The 19,911-nt window shown below is 40.3% G+C and overlaps 1 protein-coding gene across 2 annotated transcripts in view; it reads right to left on the bottom strand.

Moving 5' to 3' along the window:
- LOC138080855 (contactin-associated protein-like 3) overlaps nt 1-19,911 on the bottom strand; it is a 185,463-nt gene that overhangs the window by 48,408 nt on the left and 117,144 nt on the right. For both annotated transcript variants that reach the window (XM_068973702.1, XM_068973703.1), the window contains exons 12-13: nt 4,850-5,047; nt 937-1,093 (exon numbers count right to left, since the gene is read on the bottom strand). In XM_068973702.1, coding sequence (XP_068829803.1) covers nt 937-1,093; nt 4,850-5,047 — 355 coding nt within the window. The remainder of the gene's footprint in view (nt 1-936; nt 1,094-4,849; nt 5,048-19,911) is intronic.

Below are 19,911 nucleotides of genomic sequence, written 5' to 3'. Positions count from 1 at the left end.
TAACAGGAAGATTCTCATGTTTCAATTCCAGTTTTAATTTTTTGAGCAGCTCACATATTTATTTTATGTTTTTAACATATCCATAATCTGAGATTTTTAGGCATTGGATCTACTCTTTGGTGTTTCTTCTGCCTCTCAGCTGTGTCCTCTGGTGCTGTATAACCCTGGATTGTGAGTTCATGTTTGGTAGCATTTTATTTGTAGGAATCTTGTGAGACTTGTGTGAAGGGGGAGGGCAGGTCTCCAGAGAGAATATCATGTTATCTTAGGATGAGCCATTGGTGCTGCCAACCAGTGGCCAAGTTAACCAATTTAAGGAGCGTCAAAGTTATGTCAATTTGGGCACCAAATCTGTGTGAGAGCAGGTCTGCAGACATGCGTTTTCAGGGAGATTTTTTTTTTTTTTCTATTCAGAGTGCTAACTAGAAGATCTGTCCTCGTTCACTTTTTGGGGGTTTGTAGCCTTCTGAGACCTTCAGCTGCATGGAGAATTTTGTGTTCTCTGTATTCTCTTTCATGGACTCGAGGCCTTGTCTGGTTTCCCCTATGTGGCCATTCAAGAAATCAGCTTGAAGTTTAAGAAAGTCAGTAAATAATCCCAGGTGAGTCATGGGGTGGTCATTTTATTAACTGAATTAACTTTAAGAATTCTTATATTTCACTTTCAGTGAATGAGAAACATTCATTCCTATTTTGTCTTAGTAGAAAAATAGAACAGACATGCTTAGTTATTCACCGGTAAACAAAATTAGCTACCTAATATTTTAGGCTCCTGATTAATGACACTATACACATCACAGCTTATACTTTTAAGTTGCTAGGGCATACTTTAATTTATTCTCTTTATTGTACTGTCATGTCCAATGTCTGCCTAAGGTACATAGTTTAAGCAACAAAAAAATTACAGTTTGCACAGGGAAATTATATGGAAATCACCATTCATTCCGGTCAGCATCACAGTTGCAGTAATATTGAGAATCAATGCAGTTCCCCTCTAATCCACAAGTACATTTTTGAGCATCAGGCTGAGAACCTCCCCAGTAAGTGTGTGTTTCATTGGTTCTTCCAACCCACCAGCTCACTGGGGTTCCATCTGAAAGACAAGTATGAGAAAGGTGACACCTACTTTGACCCCCACTAACCTGCCTCCCCAAAATAGTTCTTTTACTCCTCTTTATTTAAAGCATAGAGAGACTCTTTTAGAAGTATATTTTATATTTTAACTTTGCAATAGGATCATCTTTAGGAGGACTCCCAACTGTTTAAAAATATATACTTTAATGTCAAGTCACATCATCATTAACCATTTTTTTTCTTTTATCAGAAAATGAGCAAATTGTCCCTAAATCATTCAAGTATGATGTTTACATATTTCTCCTGAGGACTCCAATTACATCATTTCTGCAGAAATAATGTTCAAGAAAGAATTGTCATAAAAATAGACACCAGAGTAATTTATACATTGAATCTAAAATCTGTTTGCGATCCTATTAATAAAATGTGATTAAAATGTTTCATTTATGCAAAATAGAGAATTCTTTCACTTTATGTATTAGCTAAAAACACTGGCACTTCCTAGCATATCTTTAAAGTTTCTTGGGGATACGTACTTATACTAAATGGGTTACTCTGTTTGGAAACTAAAGAAATGGCACTAATCAGCCTTCTTCATGCCTGAAGTGAGTCTTTGGTTTGGACAAATCCGAGACAATTACAGAGTGGATCTTCAGCAAAACCCACTCCTCAGTACAATGCATAAGTGACAGGAGCAGAGGTTGCCTCAGCTCTGCAAGATTGCTTATTTATGCTGAAGATGCTGCCGAAACCCCACTGTGGGATTATAGAGCACCTGGAAGAGGATGTTCAGAAAAGGTGGAGCACACAGGAAGGTGGAAAGGAAACAGTCCCTCGTAAACAGAGATTCAGGGCACGGGGGGAGCAGAGAATGGAAGTGACATTAAATCTGTAAAGATGCCTGTGTTTTTCACACTCTTAAGTTGTCCCCATCACGCCCCCATCAAGAATCTGTAGCAGCTTCTTCGTAACTTACAATCGCCACTGCTCATTATGGCTCCCTATTCAATAAGACTTTTGCTTCTGCTGACAACCTCCCAGCTTGTAAACACATAGACTGCATTCATTACCATGCACTGCAGGCCCAGTGGGTGCAATGTGAGCCAAGAAATCAATATCAACCATCATTTTTTTAAATGTGTTGAAAACATCTCTAGGGGGTGGAAGATCTTTTCAGTTTAATATTTAATAAATATTTAATAGGTATTTTTCAAAATTCCATCTTAAAAATGTAATTATTCAACATCTTCTTTCATTGATTGAGGAGCAAAGAAATCATTATATGCAAATGCACAACTGTGTTTACATTTTTCTCGATAAAATGAGAACCATTAAGGGTTCTTAAAGGTACAAAATGTATGTGGCTCCATTCAAAATTCCTTTGAGTAACCTAGAGAATTTGCATAAGAAAGCATTAGGAATAACATGAAGAAGAATTAGAGGCTGAAATGAAAAGGAACAGGAAAGATAGCAATGACCAGGGTTCACGGCTCCACTTTCTCAATTATTTTAGCCTGTGGGTCACTGTCTTCACCAGCCACTGCTACCTTCCTCAATGACCTTAAGCATTCATAGTATGGTGATGGAATGGTTTCCTAAAGTCAACACAGTCACACAACTTCCGCTTTAGCCACCTGTAATCATATCCCCAAAACTATCTGTAACACAGAGACCTTAAAGATGCTGAAGGAAAAATGTTCCAGGACCCGAGCAAGATCCTAGGCTCACTGCTCCTCCCCAGCCCTCTTGGAAATCAAAATCAACACAAGGGCTGCTGCACTGAGAACCCAGGCTTGTTATGTCTCCTCTCAAGATGACCACCACCACTCAGTCTCCTGATAACTTCTGAGAATATGAGGGTCTTGAGATAAGGCTGAAATTTGACTGATGGCCCCCAATCTGTCCTATAAAATTCCTAAGCTACTTGCTTCCCATACTGCAGTCCCCTTGTGCTGTTTCACATTGCAGCCATCTAAGGAGGGACCCCGGGTCAGTGTAAAGAATCTGCTTGCAATGCATGAGATGTGGGTTTGATCCCTGGGTTGGGAAGATCCCCTAAAGAAAGAAATGGTAACCCGCTCCACTCTTCTTGCCTGGGAAATCCCATGGACAGAGGAGCCTGGGGAGCTACAGTCTGTGGGGTTGCAAAGAGTTAGACAAGACTTAACAACTAAACAGCAGCAACGAGGGACCCAGGCTTTGTTGTTTTCACTCCTTCCACACAAGTGTAACATCAAAGCTCTGCATGCTCATTTGTGTCTATTGATAATACCGAACAAACTAGCGCAAAAATTTTAAGATGTATCAGGCTACACTATTTGCTTGCCTCATCTCAACCTTAATTAAGCACATCTGGAAATATGTAGGTCTGCAGTGAATTTGTTAAATTAAGTTTGTACTAAAAATTCTCCAGCAGCAGCATATAAGAAATGCAAATAACTTGAGCATGTATATTTAATGAAGTCCTTTATTTTGCTTCTTTAGTCGGTGTTTATCAAGTTTATAAGTCTTTTCTCTTTCCATCTTTTCCCCTAGCCTCAATAAAATATGCATTTAAATACCTGTTGGTGGTAGTGGTGATGCTATTTTATGTATTTATATGAAAGGGCTAACAATTGAGTAACCACATACAAATAGACACTGGCCTTCCAGGTGGGAATCCTTTGGTGATCTCAGTCATGTCCAGGTTCTGGAATAGACCATCTGCTTCTGTGTATGAGTTTGTTCCCTGGCTCACTGGGTGGCTTTGTTTTATGGCTTTGTTAGTGGTTAGTTTCAATGCTACTCTGTCTTTGCCTTGTTTTCCCTGGTTAGAGAATCTATGAACAATACTTTCCCTGAGGCAGCTTTCTCATTCTTCTGGGAACATAGAATTTTAGTTCAGTGATCTATTTGGCAATATGTAATTAGCAATCTAGTTAGCAATCAACTAACAGTAAGCACTCAACCCACTAGCACTAACTATAAATTCAATAAACCAGAGAGATGCAAATAAGTAGCATTTACTTCATGTCATTTATAGGTATGGTGCAATTAGGTTCTAGCAGAGTTAGTGCCTTAGCCTTGAAGACTCAGAAAAAATGATTTCCTAAGTCCCTTAGCTGTTGAGTGACAAGCCTGAACTCTGAGGACCTGCCTAGCACTCTCTGCTCATTCCAATCCCCAGATGCCTGATCAGAGGAGCGGCAGGCCAGCCTCCAGAAAACCAAGCAGTTTCATGCTTCATGCAGGCAGGTTGCACATTCCAACAAAATGAGGTATTTCAAAGGAAGAAAATAGAAAATCAAAAATAAAAATTTTCAAAAGAAGAAAAGATATGTGAAATAAACTACTAGCACTTATCGTGTGAAAGAACTGGTGATACCAACATTGTTCCCTACTTTATATTTAGCCAAGACACTAATCACATTCAGTGTAGGAAAAAGGATCTCACCAAATAATCACCTCCAGATAAGTAAGCCATGTTGTTGTTAGCAATGCTTCCCAAGATACCACAGGATTGAGATGTCCCTGCCCTTTATGGCGGGTGAGTACTGAGCCCTCCAGGGGCCTCTTTAAGAGGCTTTTACTGCTCAGTTGCCCAGCTGAGTCTGGGGATGGGAGGGAACTTCAGATCATTTATGGCTTTGGGCAAAGATTTTGGTCTTTGCTCCAAGAAAAACTATCTCAGATTGTGACCTGGGTGTTATGGGCACAGATTCTCATGCATTTGTGGCAAGCCATTGTGACCTGTGGGGACAAAAGCTCATGATGTCTAATTACTCTGATTACTCACCTTGGGAAGTTGAAAGTCTTGACTTCTTGCAGTGAAAAGTCAGCTCCTGTTGGCAGTTGTCAGCATAGTCAATGATGGTCTGGAGCTGGTCCATGCTGGCTATGTACTTGAAAAATACTGGATGGGTGCTTTCTCCATTCAAGCTTTTGACCTTGACCAACTGGGAGCCGTTATGCTGCACTGAGGTCCACGCAGTGTCTGGTGGGCAGAAGAGGGGTTGAGAGAAAGAAAGGAGACTGTAATGAGGATGGAATCATTAGATGTAAATATGGAAAGCAGAGCATCCGAATTCAGTTTTCTTTTCTTTTTTTTTTTTTGTAGTTATCAGATCTCTTTGCAATTAAAATCAATTAGTGGAATTCTCAAAATGTTTAACAAGAGGGATTCTCTTTGTTGAGATTCTCATTATTATAGGCAACATCGTCAGGCAGCTACTTTTTAAAATTCTGCATTATAATACTCAAAGTTATAAATATAACTTTATGGCCCTAATATTTTTCTTTCCATTACTTTAAGGAGAAAGCCAAAAGTTACTGTATATATATTTATCTTTTTACAAGTATATTTGTCATCTGATTGAGCATCTTTTCCTCTGATAATCAGAGAAATGTATAAAAGACATATGTGAGGAATAAGCTGCAAACATGATCATGAAAATAACAGAAACTAAGTATTTTTGACAAAAATTAACTAATAGTGTGTCAGCAACCTGTTCAATGGCCAGCACTAAAAAAACACAGAGCCTAGGAATATGACTATCCCAGCAGTAATCATAGCTACATCAGTGTCTGTTGGAAAATACTCACATATTTCTATTACATTGATTACCTATATTTTTCAAAGAGATTTAAAAAACAATGCACATTTCATAACGTTTATAACAGAAGAAAAACAACTTGACTTCTTTTATCTTCCCCTCAATATACATCCCACCATAAATACCTCCCCCCAATATACCTCCCTCCATAAAAGTACAGAAGCTCCCACAGTATAGAAAGCCATGGCTCAGTGCTAGAAGGATGAGTTCCAGCTACCTTAATCCAACTCTCTCTACAATGTCATTTAACTTTCTCTGTAATATGTATTTGATAAATGATCAGTCTGCACACAAACTTTCTATATTACAGAGCAGGAAACCGTCTTACTGAGTTTATATTATTTCTCAATATATGAGCAAAAGAGCAAAAAACCAAAACAATAATACAAGGAATTCACTTAGGGGTCCCCACAGGTCCCTGTTCCTTTCCTACCCTGGGGATGTGGGTCTGGGAAAAACCTAACAGATGTGCTGGTGCTCACAACCCTTAACACATGAAATACATTGAGAGACTTGGAAAAGAACCCCAAGGGCCATGGAAAAAACTCTGGTTCAAAGCCTATGGGAAAAAGCATGATAAAATATGCAAAAATTAGCAAGAACAGGAACAAACTGTGAGTCAACATGACCAATGCAGTTTTATATTCTATTAAAAAAAGACTTAATGGATCACCCACGTATCTGCTCACTAGAGGGGGCTGTGAGTGTTCCCATGGCAACTTGAAATCCATAGATTTTGTTTCCTCCTTAATCATGTTTTCACTAGACATTTTACATTTCAACATTTTCCTGGAAAATTACTTAAATGGGTCTGGTATTATTTTTGGTAATTACCTACTCCTATTCACCCCCAGGATTTCTTCCATCAAATGAAATGAAGGTACGGGGAGTCACGCAGAAGGCTGTGTTAGGCTTGGGAGTTCATCAATTCCAGTGCCACCGCATCAGTTATTTTCATGGCTTAGGGCACAAAGAAAAATGATGTGCCTGAATAGTTCATATAGGCTAGTGGTCAGTATGATAGATTTATGGTCTTGCATGGTTAAGGTATAATAATAGAAATCTTTTCGAGTGGAGAGAAGGAAACAGTTGAAAAGAACCTCAAAACTGCTCTTCTCAAAAATACTTTAAATGACTGCTCTTTCTAGAAATGTTATTTAAAAGACCCCAACAACAACACATTATATTTCTCTAATATTCCAATAACATATTATTTACATAGATTTCAAAACCATGAACCTTTGACATGCCACATAACCTTAATTTTCAAGCACAAGGAGACAGATGAATGAATTAAAGTGACCAGCATGATGGAAAAACTGTTGTTCAGTCACTAAGTTGTGTACAACTCTTTTCAACACCAAGGACTACAGTATGCCAGATTCCTCTGTCCACCACTATCTCCTGGAGTTTGCTCTACTTACATGTCATTCAAGGTAGTCTGAAGCACAATTTTGGACCTAAAGTAATTAATTTTGCTGGTGGTGGTGGTTTAGTTGCTAAGTCATGTACGACTCTTGCCACCCCATGGACTGTAGCTTGCCAGGCTCCTCTGTCCGTGGAATTCTCCAGGCAAGAATACTGGCGTGGGTTGCCATTTCCTGCTCCAGGGGATCTTCCAGACCCAGGGATCGAACCCGGGTCTCCTGCGTTGCAGGCAGACTCTTTACCGACTGAGCTACTTTTTAATCATGGGCAAATTTAAACACGAATTTTGAACTATCATTAAACTAGACCCTTTCAGAACAGATTAATCGAACTCAGTGGGGTCTTTCCTCTGCACAGGAGCAGGGAGACCATTGGCACTTGGTCAACCATTTTGCCTGAACAAATGAACCTGTAGCCAAGTCAATTTGCTGGTTTGGTTTAATGTTTCATAATAATCACACTGACCATATCATATGCTATCTTCAGTTTGATTTGCTTTTTCTTTTTGCCAAGTTATATCCATTTTGCAACTGGCAACACTTCTTATGCTTTATAATAGACCTCTGGACTATACAAGGAGTCTTTTATAGCAAAACAATCAGTTATGGAAAAAGAACCAGCTCTTTATTTTACACATTCAGGTAAATATACATTGAAACCATTTCCATTTCTCTGAGAAGTAGACAGAAAATGAGGCTTCATTATGAAAAATCTGATGCCTTTAATAGTTGGTGGGTTCATCACTCATGATTTGGAAATTAACCTCAAAGAAAGTGAAGGTAAAAATTCCTTTTCCCACAGATGCCTGAAATGAAGTCCAATTTGTGTTCAGTTAGTTCCATTGCTCAGTCACGTGTGACTCTTTGGGACCCAGTGGACTGCAGCACGCCAGGCTTCCCTGTTTGTCACCAACTCCCGGAGCTTGCTCAAACTCAAGTCCATCAAGTTGGTGATGCCATCCAACCATCTCATCCTCTGTCATTCCCTTCTCCTGCCTTCAGTCTTTCCCAGCATCAGGGTCTTTTCCAGTGAGTCAGTTCATTGCATCAGGTGGCCAAAGTACTGAGGTTTCAGCTTCAGCATCAGTCCTCCCAGTGAATATTCAAGACTGATTTCCTTTAGGATGGACTGGTTGGATCTCCCTGCATTCCAAGGGACTCTCAAGAGTCTTCTCCAACACCACAGCTCAAAAGCATCAATTCTTTGGTGCTCAGCTTTCTTCACAGTCCAACTCTCACATCCATACATAACTATTGAAAAAACCATAGTTTCAACTAGGTGGACATTTGTTGGCAAAGTAATGTCTCTGCTTTTTAATATGCTGTCTAGATTTGTTATAGCTTTTCTTCCAATGAGCAAGCTCCTTTTAATTTCATGGCTGCAATCACCATCTGCAGTGATTTTGGAGCCCAAGAAAATATAGTCTGTCACTGTTTCCATTGTTTCCCCATTTATTTGCCAGGAAATGATGGGGCCAGATGCCATGATCTTAGTTTTATGAATGTTGAGTTTTAAACCAACATTTTCATTCTCCTCTTTCATCAAGAGGCTCTTTAGTTCCTCTTCAGTTTCTGCCATAAGGGGGGTATCATTTGCATATTTGAGGTTATTGATATTTCTCCTGGCAATCTTGATTCCAGCTTGTGCTTCATCAAGCCCAGCATTTCACATTTGTGTCCAAATAGAACATTTAAGCCCTCTGCCTTTGTTTCCTCTGATGAGAAGAGGGTACATGTTCTGAGAAGACTAAGAAGGCAAAATTTCAGATGATTTAACTTGTCACATCTATCTCCAGATAGAGCTAGTCAAGAAGATGCAATCAGGGTGATAAATAAGGATAGACAGATGCACACACTAGCAGCCATTCCTGAACCCACAAAGATAATCTGAATACTACAATAGAGAAATATCAATAACCTTAGGTATGCAGATGATACCACCCAACAGCAGAAAGCGAGGAAGAACTAGAGTCTCTAGATGAACAGCAAGGATAGCAAGGAGATCAAACCAATCACTCGTAAAGGAAATCCACCATGAATATTCATTAGAAGGACTGATGCTGAAGCTGAAGCTCCATATACTTTGGTCACCAGATGTGAAGAATTGACTCACTGGGAAAGACCCTGATACTGGGAAAGACTGAAGGCAGGAGGAGAAGGGGCTCATGGAGGATGAGATGGTTACATGGCATTATCAACTCAATAGACATGAATTTGAGCAAACTCAGGGAGATCGTGAAGCACAGGGAAGCCTGGCATGCTGCAGTCCATGAGGTTGCAAAGAGTTAGACATGACTTAGGGACTAAACAACAACAACAGAGACCCAAGACAGCCTCCTTAGAAATTGTGTTACTACACAGAAATATCATTACAACTAACTTTCACTTTTTATTCACCTCAACCCTCTTGCCACACAGATAAGGAAGTAGAAGTCTAGAAAAACTCACTTGCAAAACTAAATTCATGAAACTATGTGATTTAGCCACACATTTCTAAGTAATACAGTGTAAGTCACTGAGCTTTCTGAGTAAACTTCTCAAAGAGTGCTAAGGTCTGTAATTTTCCCAGACAGTCTTACTCACCTGAGCCCTCTCCTATATTTCCAATGAAAACAGAACTGGATCCTGGTCATTTATGTGTTCATAGGGCCAGTAAAGGCCAAGTCCGCTACTCCAGATGTTCAGAGGGTGTCCTGAGGAAGACAGTTTCTAAGGAGGCTGTCTTGGGTCTCTGTTGTTGTTGTTTAGTCCCTAAGTCATGTCTAACTCTTTGCAACTTCATGGACTGCAGCATGCCAGGCTTCCCTGTGCTTCACGATCTCCCTGAGTTTGCTCAAATTCATGTCTATTGAGTTGATAATGCCATGTAACCATCTCATCCTCCAAGAGCCCCTTCTCCCCCTGCCTTCAGTCTTTCCCAGTATCAGGGTCTTTCCCAATGAGTCAGTTCTTCACATCTGGTGACCAAAGTATTGGAGCTTCAGCTTCAGCATCAGTCCTTCTAATGAATATTCATGGTGGATTTCCTTTACGAGTGACACCCTCTCACCTGGCCCTGCCCTAGATTGCAGAGGCCCTGGTCCTGCCATGTCATCTGTTTGTCAAAGCTGGGGATGACTGGTGTGTGCATTTTACTGAAGAGAAGCAATGACAGCTCTAAGGAGACAGTTGCCAGGCCCTGGGGGGCCCAGAGATAGCATTCATCCTGGCCCTACATCCCAAGTCCTCCTGATTAATATTTATAGGAGCATCCTCATAAGGGTTGCCCTTCCTGCCATAATTCTGGGGCCTTGAGGCTTTTCTGGCTTACTTTAATATTTTGAACACAAGAAAATGCTATAGGATACAACTCGATAGCTTCAAGGGAATGTAGCTACTTCACAGCCTTCTTTCCTGGAATTTCAGAGGACGATGCTTTCACTTACTAGGTCACACTGAATGTGTGTCTGCTCATTCATAAGGGCAGACATCTGCTATTTAGCAAGAATGGACATTTACTCAACATGATTTACATTGTCTTCAGGCAATACATATATGTGCCTGGCCCCGCATCTGGAACCTCCTAGGAGCTCAGTTTTTGGAAGATATTAGTGTCTCCCCTTGTGTGTCAGCCCATCATACAACTCCAGAGCAAAATAATTTTCTCAAAGAGCACATTATGTAATTCATTCATAAAATTAGATACAGACAGAGTACAGGGTCGTGGTCAATAAGGGATATGGATTATAATCTATTGTCTTGTTTAGTCACTAAGTCATGTCCAACTCTTTGCAACCCCATGGACTGTAGCCCACCAGCCTCCTCTGTCCAGGGGATTTTCCAGGCAAGAATACTGGAGTAGCTTGCTATTTTCTTTTCCCGGGAATCTTCTTGACCCAGGGATTGAACTTGCAGCTCCTGCTATATCTCTTGCATTGCAGGAGGATTCTTTACTGCTGAGCCACAGGGGAGGAATGGTCTTAGAAAAGTAAAAAAAATCTCTGAGCCTCCAATTCCGAATTTAGTAAATGCTGAAGACCAAATGCTATCATTCTAGCCACCTTTGAATGCTAAGGCCATGAACCCAGCATGTTTCTGGCCTAGCTGCCCTCTGAGCATCTATATTTTTATTGGTCATCCAGACCATTCACTATGCCCACCCACAAGGTTGGGGCAGACTGCATGGCTGACAGAAAAGCAGGAAGCATTTGTTTTTTTACCCTTTGGGCACAATGATTGGATCTGCCCCAGAAATTCTGCATCGCCAACCACATCGCGCTGCATGTCTTATGAACTACCTTTAGAAATGTCAAGAGGCAAGTCAGAATAATGTCTCCCCCGTGGAGGTGGAAGAGTTCTTTCCAGGCAAAAGCCAGTATAAAAGAAATGCAGGTTCACTATGTATGATAATCATCAAAGTGCAGGTCTTCTTTCATTTTCCTTAAAAATTCCAACATTTCAACTTTAAAACATTTTTTGTAAGAAACACTAGTTCCAAACAAAACTTGCTACATGTGATGAATGCACAATAATGCTATGTTCCTGCCAATCTCAATTTTCAAGAGCAAAGCAGAGAACAATGAAATCGCAACTTTTTACAAGCAAAGAAAATATATGTTGCAGCAACTATGCATTTACTCATGAATGAATTCTCCAGTCTATACTTACCACCTCTTTTTGACAAATTTCCAACAAGTGCTGATATCTACTTAAAATAGCAAATGTAGAGCTAATGATATTCATAACATTGTTAGTTAGTTGAATTAACATCTGTCTATCTCATTCATCTGAAGGTCTATGAGAACAGTTAATTTCCCTTTCATTCCTCACATATAGCTTAGTGCCTGGAACTTCGTAGTATAAAGTGTGTATGATTGAATGAATGCATGAACTGAATGGGTAACTGAACAGGGAGCTGTCTGGTTATGCAGAGACAGGAATTCAAGCAAAAGAGAGAAGAAAGGAAGAAAAGCTATACTAATAAATAAACGTTAAACACATAGCAGTATGGGGCTATCAGCACCCAGTCTACAAAGGACTTAAAAAATAGCTTGTATAATCGGCTCCAGTTTCATCCATCTCATCAGAACTGATTCAAATGAATTCTTTTTAATGGCTGAGTAATACTCCATTGTGTATATGTACCACAGCTTTCTTATCCATTCATCTGCTGATGGACATCTAGGTTGTTTCCATGCCCTGGCTATTATAAACAGTGCTGCAATGAACATTGGGGTACATGTGTCTCTTTCAATTCTGGTTTCCTCGGTGTGTATGCCCAGCAGTGGGATTGCTGGGTCATAAGGTAGTTTGGGAATGCATGTAAGAATTAAAGATTAAAAAAAAAAAAAAAAGTTAAAAAAAAATAGCTTGGCAGAATCCCTTCTCTTTACTGCTTACATCTCTTATAAGTGTCCTTATATTAATAAATCTACTTCTCACCCCCCAAAAATAGCGTGTGTTGTGTGTAAGACAACTGGACTGACTGCCCTTTGCTAAACCACAGTGCTGGAGACATGACACAATTTCTGACACAGGAAAATGGCTGTTGAAGAAACACAATAGCAGATATTTTAATCTCAGATTCCTAATTTATACCCTCCTTTCACCTTTGGTAACCACAATTTTCTTTCCCATGTCTGTGAGTCGATTTATATTTTGTACATACTTTCATTTGTATCATTTTTTAGATTCAAAATATACATACTACAAACCTAGAGAGTGTATTAAAAAGCAGAGACATTATTTTTCCAACAAAGGTCTGGACAGTCAAAGCTATGGTTTTTTCAGTAGTCATGTACAGATGTGAGAGTTGAACCATAAAAAAGGCTGAGCACTGAAGAAGTGATGCTTTCGAACTATGGTGCTGGAGAAGACTCTTGAGAGTTCTTTGGACAGCAAGATCAAACCAGTCAATCCTAAAGGAAATCAACCTTGAATATTCATTGGAAAGACTGATGCCGAAGCTCCAATACTCTGGCCACCTAAAGCGGACAATCGACTCATTGGAAAAGACCCTGATACTGGGAAACATTGAGGGCAGGAGGAGAAGGGGGTAAAAAGGATGAGATGGTTGGATGGCATCATCAACTCAATGGACATGAGTTTGAGCAAACTCCAGGAGATAGTGAAAGACAGGGGACCCTGGCATACTGCAGTCCCTGGGGTTGCAGAGAGTCAGACATGATTAAGCAACTGAACCAACAACAAAATACACACTGCTGCTGCTGTTAAGTTGCTTCAGTCGTGTCCGACTCTGTGCGACCCCATAGACGGCAGCCCACCAGGCTCCTCCATCCCTGGGATTCTCCAGGCAAGAACACTGGAGTGGGTTGCCATTTCTTTCTCCAATGCATGAAAGTGAAAAGTGAAAGTGAAGTTGCTCAGTCGTGTCCGACTCTTCGCGTTTCCATGAACTGCAACCTACCAGGCTCCTCCGTCCATGAGATTTTCCAGGCAAGTGTATTGGAGTGGGGTGCCATTGCCTTCTTCAAAATACACACTACCATATATAAAATAGATAATCAACAAGGACCTACTATACAAGACAGGGAACTATATTCAATATTTTGTAATAACCTATAAGGTGAAAAAAATCTGAAAAAAATAGATATATATGTCTGTACTACTAAATCATTTTGTTGTACACCTGAAATTAACACAACCTTGTAAATCAACTATGTCTCAAGAAAAGAAACACAACTACTTGGTTTGCATGAAGACAAGTGACTCAGCAATAATAATGAGTAAAAAGTTCTGCATTACTAACTGACTAGTCAATAAATTAAGATCTGAAGGGGGAATGGTCAGGGAGGCAACAGACCCAGTCCTCAGCTTGTTCATTAAGCCTCCAGGGATTCTTATGGACCGGAAGTTGAGTCACTGCTCTGACTGCAACCCATTTTCTTCCAGCAATAGTCACTCTCACAATGCAGTGTCTGAGACCCAGTTTCTGAACCTCACAACTATGATGTTATAATAGCAAACAACTAACCTGGGGTTTCTCTGGTGGCTTAGTTTGTAAAGAATCTGCCTTCAATGTGGTTCAATCCCTGCATTGGGAAGAACCCCTGGAGAAGGAATGGCTACCCACTCCAGTGTTGTCTGGAGAATTCCATGGACAGAGGAGCTGAGAGGACTACAGTCCATAAGGTCACAGTGAGTTAGACTGACTAACATCCTCGTATACTGTGGACACAGTCATCTCCGTCTCAGTGGGGAGAGATATTGACCTTCCTCATATTGTCGTCAAAGAAATTACGTTCTGTTCCTTCTGTTTAGAAAGGGAATAGACCCGTCAACAGATTTCACATATTCAAAATAGTTTCATTTTCTGTCTTGTTTTGGATGTCTCAGTACTAAAGGTACTAAAAAAGGCTTGAAGTGTCTTTTTGTAGGGCTTTTTGTAGGTCCTAGGACTACATTTCTGGAGGCTATTATCAAGGATTTAATTTTAATAATTGGTTTACAATTTTGTTTTGGGTATATTTTTCCAATGTTAGTACTTGTTTTTTTGAATAATTAAAGAATGTTTAATTGTCCACAGTCACTGCAGCCTTATGGAGAAGGAAAAATTATTATAATGTAAATATTTCCAGGTTGGAAGAACAGAATCAAGACCCTAAGATCTTTCCTCTATCAATACAAAGACTTTGAGGGCAACTCATGTGATCCCTGGATCAATAAGAACTATTTAGCTATGTGTGTGTGCATGCTCAGTAGTGTCCAACTCTTTGTGACCCCATGGACTGTAGCCCACCAGGCTCCTGTGTCCAAGGGATTCTCCAGGCAAGATTGCAGTGGGTTGCTATTTTCTACTCCAGGGGATTTTCCAGACCCAGGGATCTAACCCAAGTCTCCTGCATTGGCAGGCAGATTCTTTACCATTGTGCTATAACCCTGGCTCATTCTTTGGATTTTCTCTAGGAACAAAGGATTTTTAAATTTTTCAGTTAAATATTTTGTTGCCTGGCTGTTGGAGATAGTCATTGGTCATTTGGCCTGTATATCTTCAGCACACTGCTTTCTTTATGGCTTTGAATTTTAGAAAAATCCTTGGCATTTAATATTATTTGGAAATCTTCACTGAAATATTTAATTCTTGTGCTCCATCTCCATGATCCATTTGATGCTCCACCTTAATCGCAATTACAGAACTCTTGAACATTAATCTTTTTACATAGAACAAGACTATACTAATTTCAGGAGTTTTAGATAAGAGTTAGGCAACCACAAACTTTTCTAAAAAAACTTAATTATGCAAAAGTCATAGTTATACAATAATCTGGACTTAATGTTTGTTCATTTGCAATGTAATATAAAGGCATAGTTATTAAGTATGCTTTAATAATAGACATTTACATATCGATGCAAATCATTAAATTATTAGCAATGATTTTCATGAGCACATACACATACACCTTAGAGCTCTTAAAACTTTCCAAGATTAAGTTAGAGTGTTTAGAAAATATTTACTTTAGAGAATTAATGTCTTAGACTTTATCTTAATACATGTGAACAATTCTTGTCGCATTGTGGACAAATCATAGCCACAAGGATTCAATGACGGATCATGCAACCTCACCCACAGCAACCTACAGTAATACAAACAACAGAATAATTGCTTGGACTGTGAAATGAACAGCAGCAGCAAAGTTTTACATCTCCATTAGTTTTATTTCTCCATTGTGTGGTGCCCTTTACTCCCCTTCCGTTTTAATTTTTTGAAGATAGGGGAGGCTGTGCTCACTGAAATCAAAGCTCCCCAGCTTCACAACTGTGGTTTCTAAACCTGTGTGCAAATAAGCATCCCTGGGCTGGGCTGTGCTCAGTCGTGTCTGACTCTCTGTGACCCCATGGACTGTAGCCTCCCAGGATCCTCTGTCCATGAGATTCTCCAGCCAAGAGTACTGGAGTGCATTGCCATGCCCTCCTCTGGGGGATCTTCCCGACCCAGGGATCAAACCCACATCTCTTATGTCTCCTTCCTTGGCAGGCCGGTTCTTTAGCCTAGTGCCACCTGGAAAACCCTAAACATCTGTAGAGAAGCTTAATAATAATAATACAGCCTTTCTTGGATGCTGCCAAAGGATCCTTCCATGGAAAGCAGAGCTTCCCAAGGAGGACAAACATATAGGGACCTGGAAAAGCCTCATCCTGCTGGACTGTGTCCACTAGTGACAGTAAAGCAAATGACAGCCTGCTGATCAGGTTAATTTGTAAAGTCACAGTCCAAATCATATTTTTTAAAGTTTGTATTGCCGAGGATATTATAACCACCCAGTAGGTTTTTGTTTTTATAAACAAGAGATCCCTACTATCTAATTAAATGACCAACAGGCAAACCAAACTTCACATGCTCACAACTGGAATCCTGGTCTTCCATTAAAACATGGCCCTTCCATCTCCATAAACAATAATTGCACCTTCCTTCCAGGGGTCAGATCCAAACAGGGGAGCCCTGCTTGATGCCTCTCTTTCTGTCTGTCCATATCCAGTCCAGTGGTTCTAAAGCAACCTTTCCTCCTCCTCTCTCCTACCTTGCTCCCCACCATCACCACCATCTTGGCTAAATTGCTAGAGCTAAGTCCTAACTGGTCTCCTTGCCTCCCCTTGGTGCATCATGATGGTTAACTGTGTGAAATCTGGACCAGCCCCTTTCCAGCCACATGACTTGAGGAAAGGCCACCTCCTGGTCCTTCCACCTGGGTCTGTCCAACAGGCCAGGCTCCCTGTGGCTGTAGGCCTTCTGCCCTTGTCTCCTCCCTCCCCATGAAGGCTCCATTTCCTCTTGTCTCAGTGCTCCTTCTTTGATGTAATAAGTGCAAATGTCAACTTTCCAACTGAGTCTTTTCCTGAACTCTATTTAAAACTGTAACCCATCCTTCTGCAGTCTGTGCCCCACTCCCAGCTTTGTTCTGCTTCACAGCACCCACTGCCTTATAACATGCCATGTATTTGATTTGCTTCTGTCAAGGGTTTGGTTCCCCACCTGAAAAAGTGCCCCAGACCATGGGAGGGAGGTGTTCAGATTCACAGTCTGTTATGACCCGAGCTGTGTTGGCTCAGGGCAGGCGCTGAGTACACGTGTTCAATGTTATCAGAAATTTTCTTGCATCTCTTCAGTTTTGTGTCTTAACTTGGACATTTCTTCACATCGCCCTGGGAAAGGGAATGATTCATGTTCTTGGCAGACAATTTTCAAGGCCATTATGTATATAAATTAATCAGGATGGGTAATCAGTAAATTTTACCTTTTCCCTCCCTTATTCAGAGGTTCTTTTTTATCTCTAGGGTAAGAAAAACATGCTTATATATCATCAAGTATTATCCTAACTTAATTGAAATCAAAAGCTGTTTTTACTGTCCCTTTGCATTTTGATAACTATTCTTGTCTACCGTGGTAGGGACCTACGTTCACTCTGAAGAGGTAATAGCAGGGAATCAAAATGTATCCAATATTGCAGCAATCAGTATCAAGACAGAACACCTTTGAGATAGTTACACATTCCAAATGGGCTTTAGAAATATACACAACTAAAGCTTCATGGCAAAGCTTAGATCATGCGTTCACTATGATGATTAAAATGCTTCTCTTTTATTGCAACCATAAACTGGAGAAAATCAGGCAATCAGCTCTCGGTTATTTCTCTTGGCAGACTTATAAACTTGACCTCAGCCTTACCAAGCCTGCCAACAGTTAATTATCAACAAATACCTTTGAAACTTTACTCATCTTGATTCATGCTATTTGGGATTATTTCTACCTTTCTATCACAGAAAGCAATGCACCCTACTCCAGTACTCTTGCCTGGAAAATCCCATGGACAGAGGAGCCTGGTAGGCTGCAGTCCATGGGGTCGCTAAGACTCAGACACGACTGAGCGACTTCACTTTCACTTTTCACTTTCATGCATTGGAGAGGAAAATGACAATCCACTCCAGTATTCTTGCCTGGAGAATCCAGGACGGGGGATGGGGGAGCCTGGTGGGCTGCCGTCTATGGGGTAGCACAGAGTCGGACACAACTGAAGCGACTTAGCAGCAGCAGCAGCAGCAGCTACCTTCCTTTGATTCTTGGAACTTTTCAGTGTATGTGGAACTCTGCTCATAGGATTAACCCAAGATAATATATATGAAAATCTTTAACATTGCCTAGACTTTTGTGATAATTAAGAACCTAATTGATATAAAGGAAATGTATTACTGGGATGCTTTTTATTTAGCTTTCTTTGTTCTTGGCATTCACTTGAGTCATGGTAATGAAAGCAAATCAAAGCAGAAATTTAATCACTTGAAGGTTATAAACCACTGGAATCCAGTATATCTAGAAAGATCCCCTGGGCCGTTTCCTCACATATTTCACTGATCACATCTCTTTCAGTAAAAGCAAGTTGATGTATGTAACTCTGTCATCACACTGCAATATTCTGGTCAGTATTTATGATAAGATATTTGCCCCAAAGCCGCAACCAGCCATACTTACACCCAGTGCAATGCCCTGGGAGTTTCTGCATCTTCTGCAACAACTTCAGGGGTGGTTTTTGGACTGCAATACATATTTGACTGAATTTAGATCAGATCACATATTAACCATTGCCAAAAATGCTTAGATTTTTTTCGTGTATGAAATGACAATAGGTATTGATATTAAAAACCACATCAGGATTGCAAGCTATTCACAAACCATCATTGTAAGTTTACCCATAAATATTTTCCTCCTTGTGAGATCTGCAACCCTTCCCCAGTGATGTGGAGCCATAACAACAGAGAAACCAAATTATAACTAACGTATAGTTACCTAAGAACCATCTATAGTTGATTTTTTTCTGATAATTATCTCAGAATTTGCACTCAGATTCTGTGGTTGTTGAAGTATCTGTTAGGGCTACACTGCCAGAGTAACAGAAAGTTTTGTCCTCTTTATTGGGCAAACCTTATATGAGCATGGAGAAAATTTTATGGGTACATACACATACAAATACAGGTAGATAAGAGGTATAAAAAATTTGTATCAGTTCCATCAGGGCAGTTGTCATTCATTGAAGTGGAAGTTTTGGTTCTTTGTGCTCCTATACATTTAGGCAGAGAGCTTAAATTAAAAAGTTTTAAAGCATTAAAGGCATCATAAACACTATGTAATATACAAGTCCTTAAACATATTAATAATCAGGTTTTTAAGGAAGATATAATATTATTTATATAGTTGCACATGAATAGTATTATTAGATGAAGTATATACGCTTGGTGTGTGTGTTAGTCACTCAGTCATGTCTGACTCTTTGTGACCCCATGGACTTGTAGCCCATCAGGCTCCTCTGTCCAAGGAATTTTCCAGGCAGGAAGGCTGGAGTAGGTTGCCATTTCCTAATCCAGGGCATCTTCCGGACCCAGGGACCGAACCCAGGTCTCTTTGCCTCCTGCATTGGCAGGCGGATTCTTCACCACTGTGCTGCCTGGGAAGTCCATATAGACTTTAAAAACATTTATTATTCCCTAGATAAACTCAGGGCTTCCCAGGTGGTGCTAGTGGTAAAGAATCTGCCTGCCAACCCAGGAGACATAGGAGATGCAGGTTCAACCCCTGGGTCCAGAAGACCCCCCGGAGGAGGACATGGCAACCCACTCCAGTATTCTTGCCTAGAGAATCCCATAGACAGAGGAGCCTGCTGGGCTACAGTCCATAGAGTCACAAGGGGTCAGACATGACTGAAGTGACTTAGCACACATACACACAGATAAACTCACCTGACTACAGATTCAAAAGAATATAAATGGATATTTTCATAAATTTAAGAAGTGAACATTCTCCTAAGACTTTGGCACTTATTGACATGAAC

Source organism: Capricornis sumatraensis, chromosome 6, assembly GCF_032405125.1.
Source record: "Capricornis sumatraensis isolate serow.1 chromosome 6, serow.2, whole genome shotgun sequence".
Taxonomy (NCBI): domain Eukaryota; kingdom Metazoa; phylum Chordata; class Mammalia; order Artiodactyla; family Bovidae; genus Capricornis; species Capricornis sumatraensis.
This window is presented reverse-complemented; position numbering and strand designations above follow the sequence as displayed.